General features: G+C 32.8%; 3 protein-coding genes across 3 annotated transcripts; 1 reads left to right on the top strand and 2 right to left on the bottom strand.

Annotated features, from left to right (window-relative positions):
• Positions 1–8,476: 8,476 nt before the first annotated feature.
• LOC133318699 (defense protein 3-like) lies at positions 8,477–9,567 on the bottom strand. Its single transcript, XM_061528752.1, has 3 exons — positions 9,186–9,567; positions 8,917–9,114; positions 8,477–8,838 (listed from the first exon to the last, which is right to left on the bottom strand). The coding sequence occupies exons 1-3, from the start codon at positions 9,509–9,511 to the stop codon at positions 8,634–8,636; spliced, it is 729 nt and encodes a 242-aa protein (XP_061384736.1). The 5' UTR covers positions 9,512–9,567; the 3' UTR covers positions 8,477–8,633.
• A 1,556-nt stretch (positions 9,568–11,123) lies between these two features.
• On the top strand, positions 11,124–12,208 carry LOC116773699 (defense protein 3-like). Its single transcript, XM_032666201.2, has 3 exons — positions 11,124–11,498; positions 11,570–11,767; positions 11,847–12,208. Exons 1-3 carry the CDS (start codon positions 11,173–11,175, stop codon positions 12,049–12,051), a joined length of 729 nt encoding a protein of 242 aa, XP_032522092.2. The 5' UTR covers positions 11,124–11,172; the 3' UTR covers positions 12,052–12,208.
• A 10,946-nt stretch (positions 12,209–23,154) lies between these two features.
• Positions 23,155–24,240, bottom strand: LOC116773695 (defense protein 3-like). Its single transcript, XM_061528745.1, has 3 exons — positions 23,864–24,240; positions 23,595–23,792; positions 23,155–23,516 (listed from the first exon to the last, which is right to left on the bottom strand). Exons 1-3 carry the CDS (start codon positions 24,187–24,189, stop codon positions 23,312–23,314), a joined length of 729 nt encoding a protein of 242 aa, XP_061384729.1. The 5' UTR covers positions 24,190–24,240; the 3' UTR covers positions 23,155–23,311.
• Between the last annotated feature and the right edge of the window lie 1,230 nt (positions 24,241–25,470).

Genomic DNA, 25,470 nt, shown 5'->3' with positions numbered 1-25,470 from the left:
CTAGATCCGTTTATAAACTTTTAGTTAATTTAGTAGATAGCTTTGTCACAGAAGTTTTTAGGATATGTTACCGGACTGAAGTATAGCAAAATTACAAGAAAAAAAATTGCAGTTTAAAAATATTGGGCACTTTGGAAACCACGCTGGCCCGTATTAAAACCCCTTTTTTGATAATAAAAGCAAAACAAGTTCTGAGAGTATTAATAATATTTTTTATAGGCACTAGCAGTAAATTTATTTGAGAGAAACTGCAAATAAATTAAAATTTTTACGATGCAAATGGTAGACAAATAAAAATTTATTATTTTTTAATATTAGACAAGTTATCAAGTTTATGCAGCTCGAGAAATTTCATGAAATTTGTTAAAAAGCATTTTTTCCTTTGAACGAGTTAACGCTATGATTTTCGGATTATGTATGTTTGGAAAGACGACATTGAAACTATTTTCGCGATCAAGGTTACCTCAAAGCAGTTTAAAGGTTGGAAAAAAATTAATAAAAGGCAAAATAGTATCAGAAAACCATCGTTTTTTTTATGTGGACTCACGAATGTCTTATATATCATTATACTATAGAAATAAATATATGAGATAATATTATACTGTAAGAATCGATTATTTATTTTATAAATCGATTCCATATATTATCAATTATAAATATATTTTGTAACGTCAAATGTCAGAGTGACACTTGTCATTCGAGAGTGGCGGTTGTCCCTCTGACATTGGACGAGGGTAGTTAGTTAATCACGATATGTAAAACTGAGCGGTCGACATTAAAGTGTGGATATTAAATCTAGTTGAATCGAAGTAATCCGTTGTTATTTATTTGAAAACCGAGTTGATCTTATAGCTCAGAAGTGGGATACATAAGGCCCATAAGTTATTTCCGCTCTAAGTACATCCTATTCAACAAAAACTTTTTGTTTTGTGAGGTTGTGAATCATGGACAGTGAAAGTGAACATACGCCTGCTGAACGCAGGAAACGTCATCATCGTCATAAATCTCGTAATGAGAGTCGTAGTGTGAGTAGAAATTGCAAGAATCGTAAGGTGAAGTCCAGACAGAAACGTCGCAGTCGTCGCGATCGGGACCTGATTATGCGTGAGAGTAGAAAAAGAAAAAGGACAGCTGACCGTTCTCGTAGTTACGAGAGTGTGGAGATACAGCAGCGGAGTGAACCAAGATATCGAAGACCAACTGATCTTCTTGCAAGTTCTCGTTCTCGATCAAGGCGTCATTCGAGATCAAGAAGTGGTGTGGATAAATTTCACAGTTCTAGGACACTTGATAGTACCCATGTGAGTCGTTCCAATTGTAATAATGTTGACCCGCAGTCAGTACTGATGGATTTGCTAAAATCAATAGCTTGTAACCGACCAGAAGGGAACAAGTTCCCATGTTAGGAAATGTTATACCAGAGTTTGATCCCATGATTAAAGGGCAAACCATTGGCATGTGGCTTACTAAAGTTGAGGAATGTGCAAAATTATATAAATGGGAAGAAGATCAAATAATTCATTACGCATTACCTAAATTAAGCGGGGTTGCTCGAACATGGTATCAAACTCTGCCGTCAATGTCGTTTTCATGGCTCGAATGGAAAAATAAATTAAATGATTCTTTCCCACCTAGTGATGATTATGCGGAACTTTTAACAGAAATGTTAGCCAAAAGAGTTAAATATCACGATTCGTTGGAGTTATATTACTACGAGAAAATTAATTTATTAAATCGGTGTGATATCTACGGCAAACGTGCGGTAGACTGTCTTATATATGGTATTGAGGATCGCAGTTTGAGATTAGGAGCTAAAGCAACAAAGTGTGAAGAACCAGAACAAATATTAAAATATTTTCAATCCATTAAACAACAGCCACGAGACATCGATAATAGGGTAAAAACTTTTGATAAAAAATTAAATTCAAACGTAGGTAGTCAGAATAATCAAACTATAAATACAAGGTTAGTTAAGGTTAGTGAGGGTTCGAAGCCTATTGTTTGTTTCAATTGTAACGAGACCGGACACTACAGCTATAGATGCACGAAGAAAATTTTGAAATGTAATATATGTAACAAAATAGGCCACTTGAGTACAGATTGTTTTAAATTGTTAAATAATAGTAGTTCTAAACCAAGAATAGAGAACGAAAAGACGGTTATGGCTTTGGATTCGATTTGTAATAATGGCAATAATAAATACCTGATCAATTTAAAATTAAATGATCAGCCTCTGAAAGGGTACGTAGATTTAGGTAGCCAGTGTACTTTATTACGACAAAGTCAAGCTGAAAAGTTAGGTATTCAATGGTCCACGGGGCAATTACCTACAATGCGTGGTATAGGCAATAATATTGTCCTACCCTTAGGAAAAACTAATGTAAAAGTGGAAATTCAGGGTATAGTTGAATTTGTTGATGCTTACGTTGTTAATGATAGTGTTATTAAATATGATGTACTGGTGGGACATAGTTTTACAGAAAGACCTGGTATAGTAATTACGAAAACTAGTCAATCGTTAGTCTTTGGCCGCTCGTTACCTTTGAAATTACAACTTTTTCTAACCAATAACGTTTCCCTATTACCACATGATGTATCTAAAATCGGAGTTAGTAGTGGAACTGAGAAATATTCGGGTAACATATACGTTAATGGGTCCTTACGTGGTATTATGGGTGACGAATATTATTTAATGCCAGGTGAATATAACTTAGTTAATGGTACAGGAGTTTTATTAATACAAAGCATTTCAAATAAAACTTTAAAATTAGAACAAGGATCATTAATTACGCGCGCCACATGCACTGATGATACCTTGGAAATCAAATTACTAAATTTCAATGATTCCAGTATGAAGGAAGCCTTAAATTATAGTCAACATTTGTCCTTAAATGAGGTCAAACAATTGAAAGACCTTCTTCAGGATTACGGGGAATGTTTTTCACATAATATGATGGACTTAGGATATACCAATGTGGAAACTATGGAAATCGAACTTATCGACTCAACGCCTGTAGTCTATAGACCGTACCGATTGTCCTATCCGGAAAGAGAACTGGTTAAGTCAATGGTTAAGGAAATGCTTGATGCGGATATTATTTGTGAATCTAATTCAGCGTATGCCAGTCCAGTCTTACTTGTTAAGAAGAAGACAGGCGACAAACGGCTTTGCATAGATTATCGTGCTTTAAATAACAGAACAAAAAAAGAACATTTTCCTTTACCATTGATCGATGACCAACTAGATCGCTTGGCTGGTCATTCCCTATTTATTACTCTAGATCTAGCATCAGGCTATTATCAAATACCATTATCAGTAAAATCACAAGACAAGACGGCTTTCGTAACCCCTGATGGCCAATATCAATTTAAAAGAATGCCTTTTGGTCTTGCAAACGCACCATCAGTTTTTCAGAGGACCATGAACAAGATATTGTCTAGACTTGACTACGTATTGGTCTATATGGATGACATATTAATACCGGCACAATCATTTAATGAGGGTTTAATAAGGTTAGAGGAGGTTTTGAAGGTTTTTCGAGATGCTAACTTGACACTAAAATTGGGCAAGTGCTTTTTCTTTTATAAGGAAATTGACTTTTTGGGATTTGAAGTTAGTGGAGCTGGTATAAGACCTGGTTATAGAAAAATAACTGCAGTATCGAATTTTCCGGTTCCGAAGAATATTCATGACGTTAGGCGTTTTATCGGGCTGGCTAGTTACTTTAGACGTTTCGTGAAGGGATTTTCTCTGATAGCTCGACCGTTAACAGACCTTTTAAAAAAGCAATTCACATGGAAATGGACAAATGAGCACGACGTGGCATTTGAGACTTTAAAAAGAAAATTAACAGAGAGGCCCATACTTGCTCTATATGATGCTAATTTAGAGACCGAATTACATACAGATGCATCAAAGTGGGGTATAGCAGGTATTCTTATGCAACGTAGTGATTGCGGATTTATGAGACCTGTGGCGTATTATAGCCGTAAAACCACTGCTGACGAACAAAGGTTACATTCTTTTGATTTAGAAACCCTAGCTGTGGTCGCATCTTTGAATAGATTCCGCGTTTATTTATTAGGCTTAAAATTCAAAATAGTTACTGATTGTAACGCATTACGAACGACTCTGACAAAAAGAGACTTGGTTCCTCGAATAGGTCGTTGGTGGATGCAGCTTCAGGAGTACGATTGCGAAATAGAATATCGATCAGGGTCAAAGATGCCACACGTTGATGCGCTTAGCCGTGCCCCAGTTGCTGAACCCAGTCTATTGAGTGAGGATCGTGTGATTGATGTACTTGCTGTAAGCACCGATGATTGGATTTCAACCGTCCAAAGTGACGACGATGAGATTAAGAGAATTAGGGAGATTTTATCTAATAATGAAACGAAACATATCGTCGATGTACATAAAAATTACCAATTAAAGGGTAAACACGTTTTTAAGATAGTTGAGGATGGGTTGCGCTGGGTAGTTCCAAAATCAGTTAGATGGCAATTATTAAAAATGAACCATGATGATGTTGGGCATTTTGGTTTCGACAAAACTTTAAACAGAATCAAGGGTTCTTTTTGGTTTCCTAAAATGAGACGTTTTATTAAAAAGTATGTTAAGGCATGCTTAGAATGCGCTTATCATAAAAGCCCTGGAGGATCCAAAGAGGGCATGTTACACCCGATCCCTAAACCAGACATCCCATTTCACACTTTACATGCAGATCACTTAGGGCCATTTGTACGTTCACGAAGGGGTAACATGTATCTATTAGTAATTATAGACGCATTTACCAAATTTATTAATATAAAACCTGTTAAGAATACTAAATCTGCCACGGCAATCCGTGTATTTCAAGAACATTTTAGTTATTTTGGCGTACCCACTCGACTAATTACTGATAGAGGAACATGTTTCACGAGTTCTAAATTTAAGTCTTTCATCGATTCTGCTAAAATAAAACATGTTCTGAACGCTGTTGCTACCCCGCGAGCGAACGGTCAGGTAGAACGTTACAACCGCACTATTTTAGATGCCCTAGGTACCAAATGTCATGACAAAAATGACAACGCTTGGGACGATTATGTGTGCGATGTACAATTGGGATTGAATACATCAATTAATAAAAGCACCGGTAAAAGCCCCTCGGAATTATTGTTTGGGTATAAAATCACAAGTTCTAGTGAAAACATACTGTGTGATGTGATAAATGAAACTTTAGAAAAGGTAAGCGGGGATGAACTGAATAGCATGAGAAGTGAGGTAGCTGACAAAATCGAAAAAGAGCAGGCCATTGCAAAAGACCGTTTTGATAAACATAGGAGACTGACTCATATTTATAGTGAGGGTGATCTAGTAAGAATAGAAAGAATGACGTTTGACAAGGATAGAATAGGTAAATCTAAAAAGCTTATGCCTAAATTTCACGGACCATACAGAATTATCAAAGTGTTATCTAAAGATAGATATGTGGTAGGGGACACTCCATTAACCAGAAAAGGTAATAAAAGATATGAAAATGTTGTTTCAATCGATAAGATACACCCTTGGCTTAATTTTAGAAGTATTGAGAGTGAAAACGACACTGACACTCATAACAGTGGTGAGGAAAGTGATATTAACTGATATAGACATGTTGTATATTTTGAAGATGTTTAAATAATGATTACAATGATGTTTGTCGTGCTAGTTAGGTTGTGAGCAGTCAGTGCTTGTCGGCACAGATGACTGCAGATCACACCGGCTAGTGTGATAAATTTATTATGACATGTTGTATATTTTGAAGATGTTTAAATAATGATTACAATGGTGTTTGTCGCGCTAGTTAGGTAGTGAGCAGTCAGTGCTTGTCGGCACAGATGACTGCAGATCACACCGGCTAGTGTGATAAATTTATTACGACATGTTGTATATTTTAAAGATGTTTAAATAATGATTACAATGATGTTTGTCGCGCTAGTTAGGTAGTGAGCAGTCAGTGCTTGTCGGCACAGATGACTGCAGATCACACCGTCTAGTGTGATAAATTTATTATGACATGTTGTATATTTTGAAGATGTTTAAATAATGATTACAATGATGTTTGTCGCGCTAGTTAGGTAGTGAGCAGTCAGTGCTTGTCGGCACAGATGACTGCAGATCACACCGTCTAGTGTGATAAATTTATTATGACATGTTGTATATTTTGAAGATGTTTAAATAATGATTACAATGATGTTTGTCGCGCTAGTTAGGTAGTGAGCAGTCAGTGCTTGTCGGCACAGATGACTGCAGATCACACCGTCTAGTGTGATAAATTTATTATGACATGTTGTATATTTTGAAGATGTTTAAATAATGATTACAATGGTGTTTGTCGCGCTAGTTAGGTAGTGAGCAGTCAGTGCTTGTCGGCACAGATGACTGCAGATCACACCGTCTAGTGTGATAAATTTATTATGACATGTTGTATATTTTGAAGATGTTTAAATAATGATTACAATGGTGTTTGTCGCGCTAGTTAGGTAGTGAGCAGTCAGTGCTTGTCGGCACAGATGACTGCAGATCACACCGGCTAGTGTGATAAATTTATTACGACATGTTGTATATTTTAAAGATGTTTAAATAATGATTACAATGATGTTTGTCGCGCTAGTTAGGTAGTGAGCAGTCAGTGCTTGTCGGCACAGATGACTGCAGATCACACCTACTTGTGTGACAATATGATAATTGTATGTTACATAGCTATTATTTTGTGTGAAAAATGATCACAGTTGCGGTTATTGCACTAGTTAGGCAGTGAGCAATCAGTGTTTGTCGGCACAGATGACTGCAGATTACACCAGCTAGTGTGATAATGAGGTTATGGTAAAATTTAACAATATGATTATAAAATGTTTTCTTTTCCTAAATTTAGTTATTGTTTAGATAATTTGTGTGAGGACCCACCTTAATTAGGATGGCCGAGCTGTAAGAATCGATTATTTATTTTATAAATCGATTCCATATATTATCAATTATAAATATATTTTGTAACGTCAAATGTCAGAGTGACACTTGTCATTCGAGAGTGGCGGTTGTCCCTCTGACATTGGACGAGGGTAGTTAGTTAATCACGAGATGTAAAACTGAGCGGTCGACATTAAAGTGTGGATATTAAATCTAGTTGAATCGAAGTAATCCGTTGTTATTTATTTGAAAACCGAGTTGATCTTATAATACAAAGTAATGGTTATGAACATATGTATACATATAAAGACGTTTAGCATTTAGTTTTAGTAAAGATTCAAGTGGTCGTCAATCCTTTAATCATATCGGCCATATTAATAGTGGGGAAACTAAAGTTAAACAATAGTGACGAAAACATAAAATAGCAGTGATCCAGTACAAGTAAAATATGGAATGGAGATCAAAAAATATATTTTTAATAATTTAATCCCTCAAATGGATATATTATAAATATCTATATTCCATAATAGGTAAAAGGTATTATTAAAACATAGTTCTGAATTCGGTAGTCGATACATTTTCGGTAAATATATAGTCGTCTTTAGGTTTTATCTGCCGAAAAATTCCTTTTTACGGTGTCGCAATGAAGATGTGAAAAATCGACATCGATTTAATGACAACTAAACAATGGATGACGGTAAGTCGCGAAAATGAGTTTTTATATTAAGAAATGAAAATTAAAGCTTGTAAGACAGCGAGTGCATTTTTAGAGGCCTTTTAAGCAACCCAATTTAATCAATATCTAATATAAAATCAAATCGACGACTTATAAAAGAGTATATCAAAAGTATATTAAAATGAATTAATATAAATAAAATAAGAAGTAAATATTAAAAGTATTCCTGCTTCTTGCAATAAGTTTTCTTAAGACATTAGTTCAACAATTTTGTCATATTGTTTCAGTTCTATAGGTTGGTTTTATTATATGGGAAAGCTATTCACTTTTAAATGAGATTTGTCAAAGTTTGTGACTTCAGGTGTCTAAATATATTATAAGATTGACATGTGCCTGTTTATGTTTAATATGTAATACCTATAACGCTTCGAACAAAGAAGAAATAAACTAAAGATAAGAAACAGATTCAATTTTATTTGTTTTTAGTACTTCATAAATAATATTACATTTAAAATGACAACGGAAAGTAATAAGTAAATGTATGTATACAAAATAAAGTCCTTCAGGAAGTACTAAATAATTTTGACATCAGTCATCACATTGAAGAAGATTTCTCTGTTAGGGACTCTTTAATTGCAAATAATAAAATTTAAATTGAAAGAGTAATTGCAAGATGATTAAAAGTAAAAAATGTGACTTTAAAAGTAATACGTGAGAATAATGAGTTCTCTTCATAATTACTAAAATGAACATTGAAGTAATTGTTCAGGTCGATGTTGCGCTTCAGAAGTGTTAAAAAAAAAAGATTTCATTTGCAGCTAACCCGAAAAATGTATCAAACATTGGATAGGAAAACAATAAAATGACGAAAATTTTATGCACAGGTTGTTTTATTTTTTTATATTTTTTATTTTGAGATTTTTTAGTGATTATAAAAAAGCATATAAACTACTTATCACAGACAACACTCTATTGAGATTCATTAAAATAATTCAAACGGACTGTAAAGAAAGTAATACGTTTGTTAACTTAAAAATATTTTGAAAACGAAAGTCCCAAAGTAGGTTGCCAGGATCTGTTAGGAATAAACGGAGAAACGGATTTTGCTGCACCGGCACTGAAATCCAAAGAAGAAGTTGGATTGCGGAAGAGGTTTAGGTTCCCCATTGCGGAATAGTCTGTCTTCTGTAGCAACGGAGTATGTGCCATTCCCAAGGAAGCTCCAACTTTTTGACTGCAAAATAATTACAAATTAATATTATTGGAATGTTTCAATGGCATCATGACATTAATTTCTTTTATTCGATCTTACTTGAAGGTATAATCAACACCACCGCCGTAGGTGTTAAAGTTGGGTATAGCTGGGTTACTTGGCAAGTTTCTGGTAGCAAAAGCGTTTGCGTTAAAGTCATGTTTATCCGTGTGTAACAGGTTCAGTTTACCGGCCGCTGTAAGTTGGTTTCCAAAATCCGGAATATGCTTGCCTGTTAAGCTTAGCCCGTGGCCATTTCTGCAATAAGAGTAACAAAATATTATTAAGGAACCGATCATTTATTTATAAAATTATGATAGATCACTTACACATTGTCCAATGCTAGACCACCTGATGCAGCTCCAAATGATCCGCCTGGTTTCACTCCTTGCACGCCACCAATAGCACTCAATATATTCTTATCATTACCCGCAAGTGGAAGTTTGGCCATAATATTAGCGGTTCCATCAGGATTGGTGTTAGCTACTCCATGAACTTGCCGACGATCTCTTATAAGGATGGGATGGACTGATTCAATCGGTTGATCTAAGTCGAAATCAGTCACATATCCTATAGGTCTGCTGTATTCATATGGAAGGTACAGGCAATTAGCTCCGATAGCAAGCACCGTTATCAAGATTATTTTTGAAATCATTTTTATAACTTATGAACCTCTGTCAACGCAAATTGAAGAAGGAATGATTTTCCAGACCTATATTGCAAGTTATATACTAAAATATAATGTTGCAGTAAATCCCCTTAGAACAAGTATTCTTTATATCTAGAATCGTCATTTGAAATAAAATTTAATTGAAGTGCTTTTTTGTATTAATATGTTGTGGATGTATTGAAGGTCTTTTCGGCAGTGTGCATATTGTAGTATATTTTTTTCGTCAGTTGACTAATATTAGATTTAATATATATTTTTCTCAAAAATATTAAACAATAATTATGTTGATATGATTGTGAACCCCACCAAAAGTAAATTTATAGCATACCGTAACGTTTATACTTTTAGAGAATATAAATTTTCCACAGAAAATAAAATAGGTACTATCTATAATTGTTAGTCAAAATGTAACTTAATAAATTTAATTTCTAACTTTAAGGAACAAAAATTACTAAAAAATTAAAAGTTGAATAAATGCAAGACGAAAAAATATTTTTTAAAGTTTTGTACTCGAGAATAAAAAATGATATGGTCACTTCCAGATATAAATGTTCTACACTCTCGGGGCTTCACACTTCCCCGATAAGACGAAGTGGAGATAATTTGCAATTGCGATTTGACCTCTTAGTTTACTGATTCAAAGTGAATCCCGCCTATCAACGAACTTTAATATGGAGACAATAATTAATTGCTTCTATACTTTTTATTTGCAAATAAAATATATGACTGATTCCCTTTTTTTGTGCTACTATAAATGCACAATGTTTGTGTAATTTAAGAATCCAATTTCTTATAGATTTTTGACATAACTAGTTTGTCTGTTCAATTAACTAATGATAGTATAAGACAATAATATAAGTCCCTTTTTTTTAACTAATTTGTTGATTATAAGAAAGTAAAATGTTAATATTTATATCAATATTTAAAAACTCTTATGGGTACACTCACATTATATATAACCATAGATATATATGTGTATATATTACATGGTAAATAAAATTATTACAGAGTCAAATCTTTTGCGTATTTAAAATTCTTTCAGCTCAAATCTCAAGACAGCTGTTTCAGGGCAATCGATCTTTAAATTTTTAAGAAATTTCTAGTTGCTTAAATTTAGAAAATAAATTTATCAAGTTACATTTTAAATAACGATCTGGATCTTATCTTGTTATTTAAAAATGACAATTGTAAATTATATATTATATTTAAATTTTATATTTATAATTTTTAAATAACAATAACACATAGTACCTATTTTATTTTCTGTGGAAAATTTATATTCTCTAAAAGTATAAACGTTACGGTATGCTATAAATTTACTTTTGGTGGGGTTCTCAATCATATCGACATAATTATTGTTTAATATTTTTGAGAAAAATATATATTAAATCTAATATTAGTCAACTGACGAAAAAAATATACTACAATATGCACACTGCCGAAAAGACCTTCAATACATCCACAACATATTAATACAAAAAAGCACTTCAATTTAATTTTATTTCAAATGACGATTCTAGATATAAAGAATACTTGTTCTAAGGGGATTTACTGCAACATTATATTTTAGTATATAACCTGCAATATAGGTCTGGAAAATCATTCCTTCTTCAATTTGCGTTGACAGAGGTTCATAAGTTATAAAAATGATTTTCAAAATAATCTTGATAACGGTGCTTGCTATCGGAGCTAATTGCCTGTACCTTCCATATGAATACAGCAGACCTATAGGATATGTGACTGATTTCGACTTAGAGCCACCCATTGAATCAGTCCATCCCATCCTTATAAGAGATCGTCGGCAAGTTCATGGAGTAGCTAACACCAATCCTGATGGAACCGCTAATATTATGGCCAAACTTCCACTTGCGGGTAATGATAAGAATATATTGAGTGCTATTGGTGGCGTGCAAGGAGTGAAACCAGGCGGATCATTTGGAGCTGCATCAGGTGGTCTAGCATTGGACAATGTGTAAGTGATCTATCATAATTTTATAAATAAATGATCGGATCCTTAATAATATTTTGTTACTCTTATTGCAGAAATGGCCACGGGCTAAGCTTAACAGGCAAGCATATTCCGGATTTTGGAAACCAACTTACAGCGGCCGGTAAACTGAACCTGTTACACACGGATAAACATGACTTTAACGCAAACGCTTTTGCTACCAGAAACTTGCCAAGTAACCCAGCTATACCCAACTTTAATACTTACGGCGGTGGTGTTGATTATACCTTCAAGTAAGATCGAATAAAAGAAATTAATGTCATGAATGCCATTGAAACATTCCAACAATATTAATTTGTAATTATTTTGCAGTCAAAAAGTTGGAGCTTCATTGGGAATGGCACATACTCCGTTGCTACAGAAGACAGACTATTCCGCAATGGGAAACCTAAACCTCTTCCGCAACCCAACATCTTCTTTGGATTTCAGTGCCGGTGCAGCAAAATCCGTTTCGCCGTTTATTCCTAACAGATCCTGGCAACCTACTTTGGGACTTTCGTTTTCAAAATATTTTTAAGATAACAAACGTATTACTTTCTTTACAGTCCGTTTGAATTATTTTAATGAATCTCAATAGAGTGTTGTCTGTGATAAGTAGTTTATATGCTTTTTTATAATCACTAAAAAATCTCAAAATAAAAAATATAAAAAAATAAAACAACCTGTGCATAAAATTTTCGTAATTTTATTGTTTTCCTATCCAATGTTTGATACATTTTTCGGGTTAGCTGCAAATGAAATCTTTTTTTTTTTAACACTTCTGAAGCGCAAGATCGACCTGAACAATTACTTCAATGTTTATTTTAGTAATTATGAAGAACACAATAATCTCACGTATTACTTTAGGCCTCTAAAAATGCCCTCGCTGTCTTACAAGCTTTAATTTTCATTTCTTAATATAAAAACTCATTTTCGTGACTTACCGTCATCCATTGTTTAATTGGCATTAAATCGATGTCGATTTTTCACATCTTCATTGCGACACCGTAAAAAGATTCATACAAAAACGAGATCACTAGGAATTTTTCGGCAGATAAAACCTAAAGTCGACTATATATTTACCGAAAATGTATCGACTACCGAATTCTGAACTATGTTTTAATAATACCTTTTACCTATTATGGAATATAGATATTTATAATATATCCATTTGAGGGACTATATTATTAAAAATATATTTTTTGATCTCCATTTCATATTTTACTTGTACTGGATCACTGCTATTTTATGTTTTCGTCACTATTGTTTAACTTTAGTTTCCCCACTATTAATATGGCCGATATGATTAAAGGATTGACGACCACTTGAATCTTTACTAAAACTAAACGCTAAACGTCTTTATATGTATACATATGTTCATAACCATTACTTTGTATAATATTATCTCATATATTTATTTCTATAGTATAATGATATATAAGACATTCGTGAGTCCACATAAAAAAAACGATGGTTTTCTGATACTATTTTGCCTTTTATTAATTTTTTTCCAACCATTAAACTGCTTTGAGGTAACCTTGATCGCGAAAATAGTTTCAATGTCGTCTTTCCAAACATACATAATCCGAAAATCATAGCGTTAACTCGTTCAAAGTAAAAAATGCTTTTTAACAAATTTAATGAAATTTCTCGAGCTGCATAAACTTGATAACTTGTCTAATATTAAAAAATAATAAATTTTCATTTGTCTACCATTTGCATCGTAAAATTTTAATTTATTTGCAGTTTCTCTCAAATAAATTTACTGCTAGTGCCTATAAAAAATATTATTAATACTCTCAGAACTTGTTTTGCTTTTATGATTAAAAAAGGGGTTTTAATACGGGCCAGCGTAGTTCCCAAAGTGCCCAATATTTTTAAACTGCAATTTTCTGTCTTGTAATTTTGCTATACTTTACTCCGGTAACATATCCTAAAAACTTCTGTGACAAAGCTATCTACTAAATTAACTAAAAGTTTATAAGCAAATCTAGTATGTAAGGGGACGAGTAAATAAGAAAAGGTGCTATATGTTAGAATCTAATAAATAACGAAATTTATTATATAAGGAAAAATAGTACAAAAGAGAATGTAGTGCATATGCCAATCTAGTATATAAGGGAGTCTTTTATCCACAAATGACACACTAACGATTACTAACGATTTTTCTCTTGTCTGTAATAGATCCGCGAGTTTATTCCTAATTAAGGATCAGTCGGTCCCAGTATCGATTAAGGCGCAATAAGTTTGACCACCTATCTTTATATCAGTTATACTACGATCCCTTGAAGTGCATAAATCAATACTTTGATTATTTGACAATTTCGAACAGTCATTTTATTTAAGGTTGCAATTTTCTTCAACGCGACAGCATTCAGCATATTATTTTATTAGTGTTATTTAGGGTATGTTATTATTAGAGTTATTTTCGGTATTTAAAGCCGAGGGACCTCCGAATGTAACAGTTCTTTTATTATTATAATCGCAAGCAAAATGACCGGGTTCATTACAATTAAAAAAATTACCATATAGTTTTGTGAGTACTTCTGACGGTCGTTTTTTTTAAAATTGATACTTCTGCTTTCGAAATTATAATTATTTCTCTTTCTATACTTTTTAAAAACAGATATTAACGTAGGTAAAGAACTGGTGTAGTTCTTTATAATTCACTTCTAATACAGTCAAGATAAATATCTGTTAACAAAGCGTCCATAATTTCGGAATCATTTGCTTTTGGCCTGAAGCATTTGAACAGCGTCCAGCCCGTCGTTGCGTATTCGGAGTAACCGTCCACTTGTTCAGATGTGTAACTGCTCCACTTCTATGCATCGTCAGCGTAGCAAAACTCTTTTCCAAAGGTTTGAATAAGGTATTCTTTCACTTGTTGCCATAAAGCTGACTGCAGTGACCACGTGTCAGCCCAGATCCTGGACCTCCCTAGTCTTTGTAGTATAGCTTTCATTCTTGCCTCTTGTTCTGTTATGTTGTAGGTAGAAATCATTTCATCAACACTTGCACACTAGTCTCCAATTTCATGTGAACGGACGTCCGGGTCGAAGGGTGGTAGATAGAGATTGCCTCGTAATGTTTCTAAAGTTAAACTGGTACGCTGCTTGTTTGCTTATAGAAACTAGACTCATAACCTCCTGCAGTTTTTAAAGTTTGGTCGTTTTGAATCGTGTATCGTAAGCCGCATAAAATAGGCGATTGGAATCCCACAGCTGCTGTCGGTGTAGCGCGCTCCGGATTATTATTATCATCCATTTCTTTATAGATTGCTTATAAATACTACCACAGACTAAACAGTAAAAAGATTTATATTCAAAAAAATTAAATTAAAAAAAAAAGATTTATATTCAAACTTCAAGAGTTGCTGCTTACAATATTTTCTCACTTGGTGCACCCAATAGAATGAATCCCCACAAACAATATCTGCCCTTTTATAGACATTATCAGGTGATAATGAGATCTAAGATTTTCGCGAGTATTCATTTAAATGAAGCTAGTATTATTCGGATTTACTACGCGGATTTTATTATTTAAAAACTACATAATCCCGACGTTTCGGTTACTTTGCAGCAACCGTGATCACGGGCAGACGAGGTGCCTGTATGCCCGTGATCACGGTTGCTGATATATGAAACGCCCGTGATATATGAAACGAAACATTTTCCATCGGCCGCTGCTAACTGCTAGCGCCGCTATGCAGCCAGCGCGGCGGCAGGCACAACTACTCTGTGCTTATTTTCCATACAAATGGTCTCATGGACGATCTCCAAATCCCTTGTTGTTGTATGTTGTGTGCAGAAAATGTTTGCATTTGTGTGTGTAAAACCTACGCATGTGTTGTATTCGAGAGGCACTGCTTCCTTTTTTTCGTTTAAAATGTCATAAAAAGTGCGTTAATTGTCAATTGAAACGGGACTCTCTGATTGGTCGATAAACTGTTTATATATTTTTTTCGCCATTTTGTTAATATTGAATATTGTCATGTCTTTCTAAGCGCAAGTGAATAAGTTTTAAGTAGCTAATTAGTAAATAGTGAATTAATTTATTAACGAATTATGGAAATTTATAGCTGTGAGCCCTGTGCTGGTGATGTGTGTTTATTGAAATTAGTTACGAGTAGATTTTCCATATTGTCGTTTGATAATAAAATTAAGACAATTACAAAGGGAAGGTGTGTGACCAGTTGAGCGTGAACTAAAAGAAGGGTAATGTTATTCGTGTAAATAAAAAGTATTATGATAGTTCTAATAAGCTAGCAGGTTGTGTACACACAGATAAGTTATTGTGTTTTCCTTGTTTGTTGTTTTCATATAATAATAATAATAAAAATGTTTGGATTTCCACTGGATATTCCGATTTTAATAACTTAATAAAGCAGTGATGAACAAATCGTCGTTTAAGGTACTTTCGTGGCTCAAATGTAATTGATAGATTCATAAAATATATAGATGTTCGTTCTAATCGGATTAGTGTAACTTTATGCGCGAATATTATCAATGTTTAAATGAAACTAATATTTTCGGATTACTTCGCGTATTTTGTTATGTTTAAAAACTACATACTCCCGACGTTTTGGTTACGTTTGCAGCAACCGTGATCACGGCAAACATGTCGTCTGCCCGTTAAAATAATAAATTACGCGTAGTGATCCGAAAATATTAGTTTCATTTTAATGAATACTTGCGAATGTTCTCATTATTATCAATGTTTTAGAGGAGGAAATTATCATGCAAATTGGTATTTTTTTTCAAACATATTCTGTTTAAATGAAACTAGTGTTATTCGGATTTACTACGCGGATTTTATTATTTAAAAACTACATAATCCCGACGTTTCGGTTACTTTGCAGCAACCGTGATCACGGGCAGACGAGGTGTGATCACGGTTGCTGCAAAGTAACCGAAACGTCGGGATTATGTAGTTTTTAAATAATAAAATCCGCGTAGTAAATCCGAATAACACTAGTTTCATTTAAATGAATACTCGCGAAAATCTTAGATCTCATTATATTCTGTTTACCCTACCCCGAATCTCTGTACAAGCCGCTGGGTGTAGCTCTACGAGGTACCATTGGTCCATGCCGCGCGGCATAGACGCGCGGTCGGCTCCCTTCTGAATGGTTGTATGCAGTGTTATTTGTTATTGCGATATAATATCGTCGTGTAACAAAACTTTTTAAATATTACCTTATTTTGTTTTAAGGATAATATTTTGGTTCTAATAGTTTCACAATTATTAATACTTTTTTTAGTTTTGATGTAGATCATTCATTATAAGTAGGTGGGATAGTTTTCTTTATAGTAATTGTTTGATTTAAGGACAGTATTTTGTTTCTAATAATTTAACAATAATTAACACTTGTTATTAGTTTTGATGTAGATAACTAATTATAAGTAGATGTCATAAGTTTCTTTATACTATTGTTTGTATTACAAATAGTATTTTGTTTCTAATAACTTAACAATAATTAACACTTTTATTTAGCCTCACAGAATTCCTGAACTTTGACACCGCGATCGGAAATCAAGCAATGAACGATCCCATCAATTAGCATAGTAAAAAAACACGACCACCAAGAAATAGAACTCGCAGGCAACTTCATTTGTTAAATGCTGCATTTGCTTATGATTGTACCCTTGACTATACTGAGCTAAATATTATTGATATTGGCAGAATGGATAAAACAATTTTTTTTTTCTCATGCAGATCAGGTATCCTTGCGCTCAAATTTCAATCCAGACTTGCATATCGATCTTATGGATATTCTCCAAACATATCTTCACAATCGTAATACGTATATTCAAAGTTTTAAATACAATCTGGAAAAATGACCACCGAACAACTTAAAACTCCTAACGAGCATCGAGGTCGGTATAATGTGCCAATAGTAGATGAATTAGCTGTTCTTTTGATAGATGAAGACAAAGGTCCCCGAGATATTGTGTTGACTGCGAGAGATGGTGGACTTCAACGAGTTTCCTGAAATTCATATATCTTATGATCCACTTCAGTATCCTTTACTGTTTCCCTTTGGTAATAACGGATACTGTATAAATATTCCACAGCAGAATATGCTGCTAGATCTAAAACTGTATCATGAATGCAGTTCTATACATTTAGACTCATGGTGAGAGTAAATGACTTTAACAGTAAACATTATTTCAAATCATTATTCAACCAATATTGTGTTGATATGGCGGCAAAAATGATTTCTGAGAGACTTTACTTCATCAAAAGAAATAAAAAAAAAATTGAGAACAGAAGCGTATATTCATTTCAGAGATGCCGTGGTTAATATTGCGTATATGAACGCTTCTAATATTGGCCAGCATGTTATATTGCCGTCGTCATTTACTGGATCCCCCAGATAATTACCCAGAAATAACTGCAAATGGCCTGAAATAAAAATTGATTTATTACACGGTCAACATTCTTACGACAGACATGATTTGGTTTCTAGATTATTTCATTTAAAACTCAAAAAAATGCTAGACCTACTATTTTATTTATTTTTATTTATTTTTGGACCATCGAAAGCCTTTGTCTACAGCGTAGAATGGCAAAAAAGAGGTTTACCTCACGCCCACATTTTATTGTGGCTGGCTCACAAAGTACAACCAGATTATATAGATGCAATAATATCGGCTGAAATACTTTACAAACAACAATATCCAATTCTTCACAATATTAATATAAAAATTGTTATACATGGTCCTTGCGGATTTCATAATCATGCGTCACCATGTATGAAGGAAAACATTTGTTCTAAAAGTACCCTAGGCATTTTATTTCTGAAACACAAACCGGGGATGACGGTTACCCAATCTGCAGACTCAGGTGTCCAGATAATGGTGACCACCGCAATAATTCGTGTCAAAGGTACAGAAATGAGGGGGGATAATAGGTTGGTTATTCCCTATAATACAGTGCTATCACGAATTTTCAATGCACACATAAACGTAGAGTTTCGTCAATCGGTCAAAGCTATTAAGTAAATCTGTAAGTATATCCATAAAGGTTCTGACCAAGCTACATTTTCGTTAGAAAGTAATGACGATGAAGTAGAAAATATCTAAATAGTCGCTGTATAAGTTCCTCGGAAGCGCTCTGAAGTAGTTCATTTAGAAACGTTTTCCGGCTGTAGTTCATTAAGCAGTTCATTTGGAAAATAGACCAAGAGTTTGTTTTATAATAATGCAAACCCTCAAGATAATCCTTCATCAATGACACCTACAGTCTTCTTTGATCTTTGCAAAAGTGACAATTTGGCACAAACTCTTTTATATCACGAAGTATCGAGTATTACGTATGGAAAAGAAATTCATTTTCTAGAAGAAGTCGTGGGTAAGATGTAAAAAAAGACAAAACTCGGTGTAAAAAAAGACACAACTTTAGACCGTGCCTACAACATCCATCCAACTCAAACTGAATGTTTTTATTTAAGAATGTTACTGCAACATGTTCGCGGTCCAATGTCATTTGAACATCTAAGGACCGTGAATGGTGTTATTTCCCAAACTTATCAAAGAGCTTGTGATGAGTTAATTTTACTGGAGGGAGATGAATATGGGCAAAATACAATATCAGATGCTATCATGACCGAGCCAGCCACAAAATTAAGAGAATTATTTACCATCATCCTTATATTTTGCCAACCATCTGACCCATTAGAGCTAAAGAATAAATTTCGTGACGCTTTATGTAAAGATATATTAAACAGAATCCGTAATGAGAATCAGGATATGACATTAGCATATAATGATGATATATACAATGATGAACTAATCATAATTGAAGATAAAATTCATGAGATTTGCAATAAATCAACAACCGATTTGGGCTTCCTGTATCAAAAAGGATTAGTTACTTAATCATCTGGATACGATAGAAGTAGCGTTGCGAAAACCGTATGATCTACATAAATTAAATGACCATATTATTCAAAATGGTCCAAAATTATTTAAAGACCAGGTGGTCGCGTATTATTGTGTTATGCAAAATGTTCGTTTAAGTGAAGGAAAATTATTTCTTTTGGATGCTCCCGGTGGAACAGGCAAGACCTTTATTACTAATCTTATATTAGCAAAAGTAAGGTCTCAAGGAAAGCTAGCTTTGACAGTAGCGTTTCAGGTATCGCTGCAACTTTATTAGCAGGTGGACGCACAGCTGATTCCACTTTTAAACTGCCTCTATCTGTTTCTTTACAGAAGGATCGCGTGTACGCTATACGTAAAAACGTTGTAAAGTATTGCAATTTAAGTTCCCCATTATGGAAGTTTGTTAAAATCTTAAAATTAACTACAAATATGAGAGCACATTTGGGGGGAGGTAGTATAACTTTTCCTTCAAAGTTACTTTTAATAAGAGATGGGAAAGTAATTTATTTTGAAAATAAAATTGAAATTCATCGCGATTTAGGAGAAAGAGTGAGTAAAATTAAGGACTTAATATCGAAAGTTGACCGTGAAATCAGCGAAATAGAAAATAAAAATCATCATTGGATGTGTCAAAGGGAATATTGGCGGCGAGAAACAGTAGCGTGGACGAATTTAACGACCTAATTTTAAGTAGACTTCCAGGAGACATAGTTACCTACACATCTATTAATAATGGATTAGGAAAATGCGGTCCGTGCCCCAATAATTTTACTTAGAAATATTAAACCACCAAATTTCTACGCAAATCAAACTTCAAATCAAATTTCTACGCAATAACGTGATCGTTGCAATAGTTTTGATTGGTTCAGCAGTTGGACAAACAGTGCTCATACCTCGCATCATATTGATTCCAATTGTTTTACCTTTGAAATTTAAAAGAATTCAATTCCCCGTTATGTTATCTTTCGCCGTTATAATTAATAAATCACAGGAGCAAACATTTAAACACGTAGGAATCCATTTAAGTCAAGACTGCTTTTCGCACGGCCAACTATATGTCTCGTTGTCAAGATCGGGTTGCGTAGAAAACCAATATGTTCTTCTGCCACAAGAACATAAAACTAAAAACGTACGTAAGTTTACGCAAAAGTACTTTAAAATAATTTAATTTTTTTTAAAAACCTAAAAACTAAATTGTCTAAAATAATAACAGAAGGTGGCTCTAATTTATAAAGCTTAGGGGGTTGTTTGCAAAAATAAAAAGAAGCCCAAAATAACTATTCAAGGACGAAGTCGTAGGAACAGCTAGTATAATTAATATAATTAGGTATCCACAACCGCGTCCACATATATAACATCAGTCGATGATGTATGGAGAGACAAAAATATAGATAAATCTTATGTATATTATAACTGATCTCGAAAAAACTTGATATCGTTGTATATCTATAAGGAATTGTAGTGGGTTGATAATGTTAAAACATCACACTTCTCGTTGGCCGGTCTTCATTGTTTGTTTATTCAATACTTGTTAAGTTCGACATTAATTAATAATTGCAATCCAGCAAGTAGTTTAAATTAAAAAAAAAAAACTTATTTTATTTGGCTCTCCGCCTTACGTTTATATAACAATTTATATTTTTACCAAATCCACGAGTTGTTTAAAATTAAATTATTTCTAGAAGTTTATCTCAACAGTCACGAGATTCATCTATATCCCAAATCTCTTATATACAAGATTCACTTATATACTATTTTCCCTTAGATACTAGATTCCCTTATATATCAGACTCCTAAATATACAAGACTCCCCTATATACTAGATTCATTTATGTACTAGATTCTCTTTTATACTATTTTCCCTTATCTACTTACATTTCCTTATATACTGGTTCCAATATGTACTACATTCTCTCATATTCTTTTCCCTTATATACTAGATTCACTTATAAACTTTTAATTAATTTAGTATATAGCCTTGTCATAGAAGTTTTTAGGATATTTCACCGGAGTGAAGTAAAGTAAAATTGTAGTTTAAAAAATTGGGCAATTTGGAAACTACGCTAGGCCGTATTAAAACCCCTTTTTTTATAATATTGCAAAACAAGTTCTGAGAATATTGATATTAAATTTTTACTAGTAGAAAATTTACCTGACAGAAACTGAAAATAAATTTAAATGTTAACGACGTAAATACCATAAAAATATATATAATTTTTTATAAGACAAGAGAAACTAAAGATAACAATAGTGACGAAGTTATTACAATAGAAAACGGACATAAAATAGCAGTGATCCAGTACAAGTAAAATATGGAATGGAGATCAAAAAATATTTTTTTAATAATTTAATCCCTCAAATGGATATATTATAAATATCTATATTCCATAATAGGTGAAAGGTATTATCAAAACATAGTTTAGAATTCGGTAGTCGATACATTTTCGGTTAATATATAGTCGACTTTAGGTTTTATCTGCCGAAAAATTGCTAGCCATTTCGTTTTTGTATACATCTTTTTACGGTGGCGCAATGAAGATGTGAAAAATCGACATCGATTTAATGCCAATTAAACAATGGATGACGGTAAGTCACGAAAAGGAGTATTTATATTAAGAAATGAAACTTAAAGCTTGTAAGACAGCGAGTGCATTTTTAGAGGCCTTTTAAGCAACCCAAAAATAAATTATAGATCACAATATTATACTCAAAATATACTAATATATAACCAATTTTTATAGCTGTCTAATATAAAATCAACTCAACGACGTATAAAAGAGTATATAAAAAGCATATTCAAATGAATTAATATAAATAAAATAAGAAGTAAATATTAAAAGTATTCCTGCTTCTTGCAATAAGTTTTCTTAAGACATTAGTTCAACAATTTTGTCATATTCTTTCAGTTCTATTGGTTGGTTTTATTATATGGGAAAGCTATTAACTTTTAAATGAGATTTGTCAAAGATTGTGACTTCAGGTGACTAAATATATTATAAGATTGACATGTGCCTGTTCATGTTTAATATGTAATACCTATAACGCTTCAAACAAGGAAGAAATAAACTAAAGATAAGAAACAGATTCAATTTTATTTGTTTTAGTACTTCATAAATAATATTACATTTAAAATGACAGTGGAAACTTATAAATCTATATATTAATATAAAATAAAGTTCGTTACGACCTAATAAATAATTTTGTCATCACATTGAAGAAGACTTCTCTGTTAGGGACTCTTTAATTGCAAATAATTAAATTTACATTGAAAGAGTAATAGGAAAATGATCCTCAATATGATGTTATATTTACGTAGAGACAAACACTGACAACTATACTATAATTCGGAATAAGTGACATGATAAATTTTGTAAACATTAACGCAATATCATTCGGAATTTGGTATCAAATTGCTTTTAGTATGTTTTTGTTTTTTATTTTTTATAAATTATCACTCTGTTTCAAAATTTTAAATAGATTGACTAAATTTCTTATTCTTCAATACCTGTTACAATCACTTGAAAACTATAAAAACATATAACAAGGAAAGAGAAAAGGAAAGCAAGAAAAGTAAAAAATGTGACTTGTAAACTAATACGTGACATTATTGAGCTCTTCATAATTACTAAAATAAACATTGAAGTAATTGTTCAGGTCGATGTTGCGCTTCAGAAGTGTTAAAAAAAAGATTTCAGTTGCAGCTAACTTGAAAAACGTATCAAACAATGGATAGGAAAACAATAAAATGACGAAAATTTTATGCAGAGGTTGTTTTATTTTTTTATATTTTTCATTTTGACATTTTTTAGTGATTATAAAAAAATATATAAAATACTTATCACAGACAACACTCTATTGAGATTCATGGCAATCATTCAAAGGAACTGTAAAGAAAGTAATACATTTGTTAACTTAAAAATATTTTGAAAACGAAAGTCCAAAAGTGGGTTGCCAGGATCTGTTAGGAATAAATGGCGACACGGATTTTGCTGCTCCGGCACTGAAATCCAAAGACGAAGTTGGGTTGCGGAAGAGGTTTAGGTTTCCCATTGCGGAATAGTCTGTCTTCTGTAGCAACGGAGTATGTGCCATTCCCAAGGAAGCTCCAACTTTTTGACTGCAAAATAATTACAAATTAATATTGTTGGAATGTTTCAATGGCATCATGACATTAATTTCTTTTATTCGATCTTACTTGAAGGTATAATCAACACCACCGCCGTAAGTGTTAAAGTTGGGTATAGCTGGGTTACTTGGCAAGTTTCTGGTAGCAAAAGCGTTTGCGTTAAAGTCATGTTTATCCGTGTGTACCAGGTTCAGTTTACCGGCCGCTGTAAGTTGGTTTCCAAAATCCGGAATATGCTTGCCTGTTAAGCTTAGCCCGTGGCCATTTCTGCAATAAGAGTAACAAAATATTATTAAGGAACCGATCATTTATTTATAAAATTTTGATAGGTCACTTACACATTGTCCAATGCTAGACCACCTGATGCAGCTCCAAATGATCCGCCTGGTTTCACTCCTTGCACGCTGCCAATAGCACTCAATATATTCTTATCATTACCCGCAAGTGGAAGTTTAGCCATAATATTAGCGGTTCCATCAGGATTGGTGTTAGCTACTCCATGAACTTGCCGACGATCTCTTATAAGGATGGGATGGACTGATTCAATGGGTTGCTCTAAGTCGAAATCAGTCACATATCCTATAGGTCTGCTGTATTCATATGGAAGGTACAGGCAATTTGCTCCGATAGCAAGCACCGTTATCAAAATTATCTTTGAAATCATTTTTATAACTTATGATCTTCTATCAACGCAAATTGAAGAAGGAATGATCTTCCAGACCTATATTGCAGGTTATATACTAAAATAGAATGTTGCAGTAAATCCCCTTAGAACAAGTATACTTTATATCTAGAATCGTCATTTGAAATAAAATTAAATTGAAGTACTTTTTTTGTATTAATATGTTGTGGATGTATTGAAGGTCTTTTTGGCAGTGTACATATTTTTCTTTGTCAGTTGACTAATATTAGCTTAAATATATATTTTTCTCAAAAATATTAAACAATAATTATATAGATATGATATTTACCCCACCAAAAGTAATTTTTTAGCATATTTAACGTTTATACTTCTAGAAAATGTTATTTTTCCACAGAAAATAAAATAGGTACGATCTATAATTGTTAGTTAAAAATTATATATATTTATTATTATGTTATTTAAAATGTAATTTGATAAATTTATTTTCTAAATTTAAGCAACTAAAAATCATGTACAAATAAAAGATGCAAGACGAAAAAATAGTTTTTAAAGTTTTGTAAATAAAAAATGATACGGTCACTTCCAGATATTAATATTCTACACTCTCGGGGCTTCACACTGCCCCGATAAGACCAAGTGGAGATAATTTGTAATTGCGATTTGACCTCTCAGTTCATTGATTCGCAGGGAATCCCGCTTATCAGCGAACTTAAATATGGAGACATAATTAATTGCTTGTAGGTATACTTTTTATTCGCTACTAAAATTACTTGCGAAACTATATATGAACAATCTTAATATACTAATTATAGTATAAGACAATAATATTAGTCTCTTTTGTTAAATAATTTGTTGATTATAAGAATGTAAAATGTTAATGTTTATATCAATATTTAAAAACTCTACTTATGGGTACACTCGCATTATATAAATATATATATATATATATATATATATATATATATATATATATATATATATATATATATATATATATATTTATATAAAGATAGATATATATGTGTTTATATAAAATGGTAAATAAATTATTACCTAGTCCAATATTTTGTGTATTTTAAATTCTTTCAGCTCAAAGCTTAAGGCAGCAGTTTCAAGGCAAAAGTAAAATCCTATTATGCATTAAAATTCCTAGATCAACTGAACAATGCCGGCAATTACTTTATTTTAAATAAATGATACCAAGGTTTTCAGGTTGCAATAAAATAAATATCTGAAAATGTTCGTCATATAAATGAATACTCGCGAAAGCCTTAGATCTCATTATGTTCATCATATCTCTGA

Source organism: Danaus plexippus (genome assembly GCF_018135715.1).
Source record: "Danaus plexippus chromosome 22 unlocalized genomic scaffold, MEX_DaPlex mxdp_27, whole genome shotgun sequence".
Lineage (NCBI taxonomy): Eukaryota > Metazoa > Arthropoda > Insecta > Lepidoptera > Nymphalidae > Danaus > Danaus plexippus.
The sequence above is the reverse complement of the archived record's forward strand: the minus strand, read 5'-3'. Positions and strand labels throughout refer to the sequence as shown.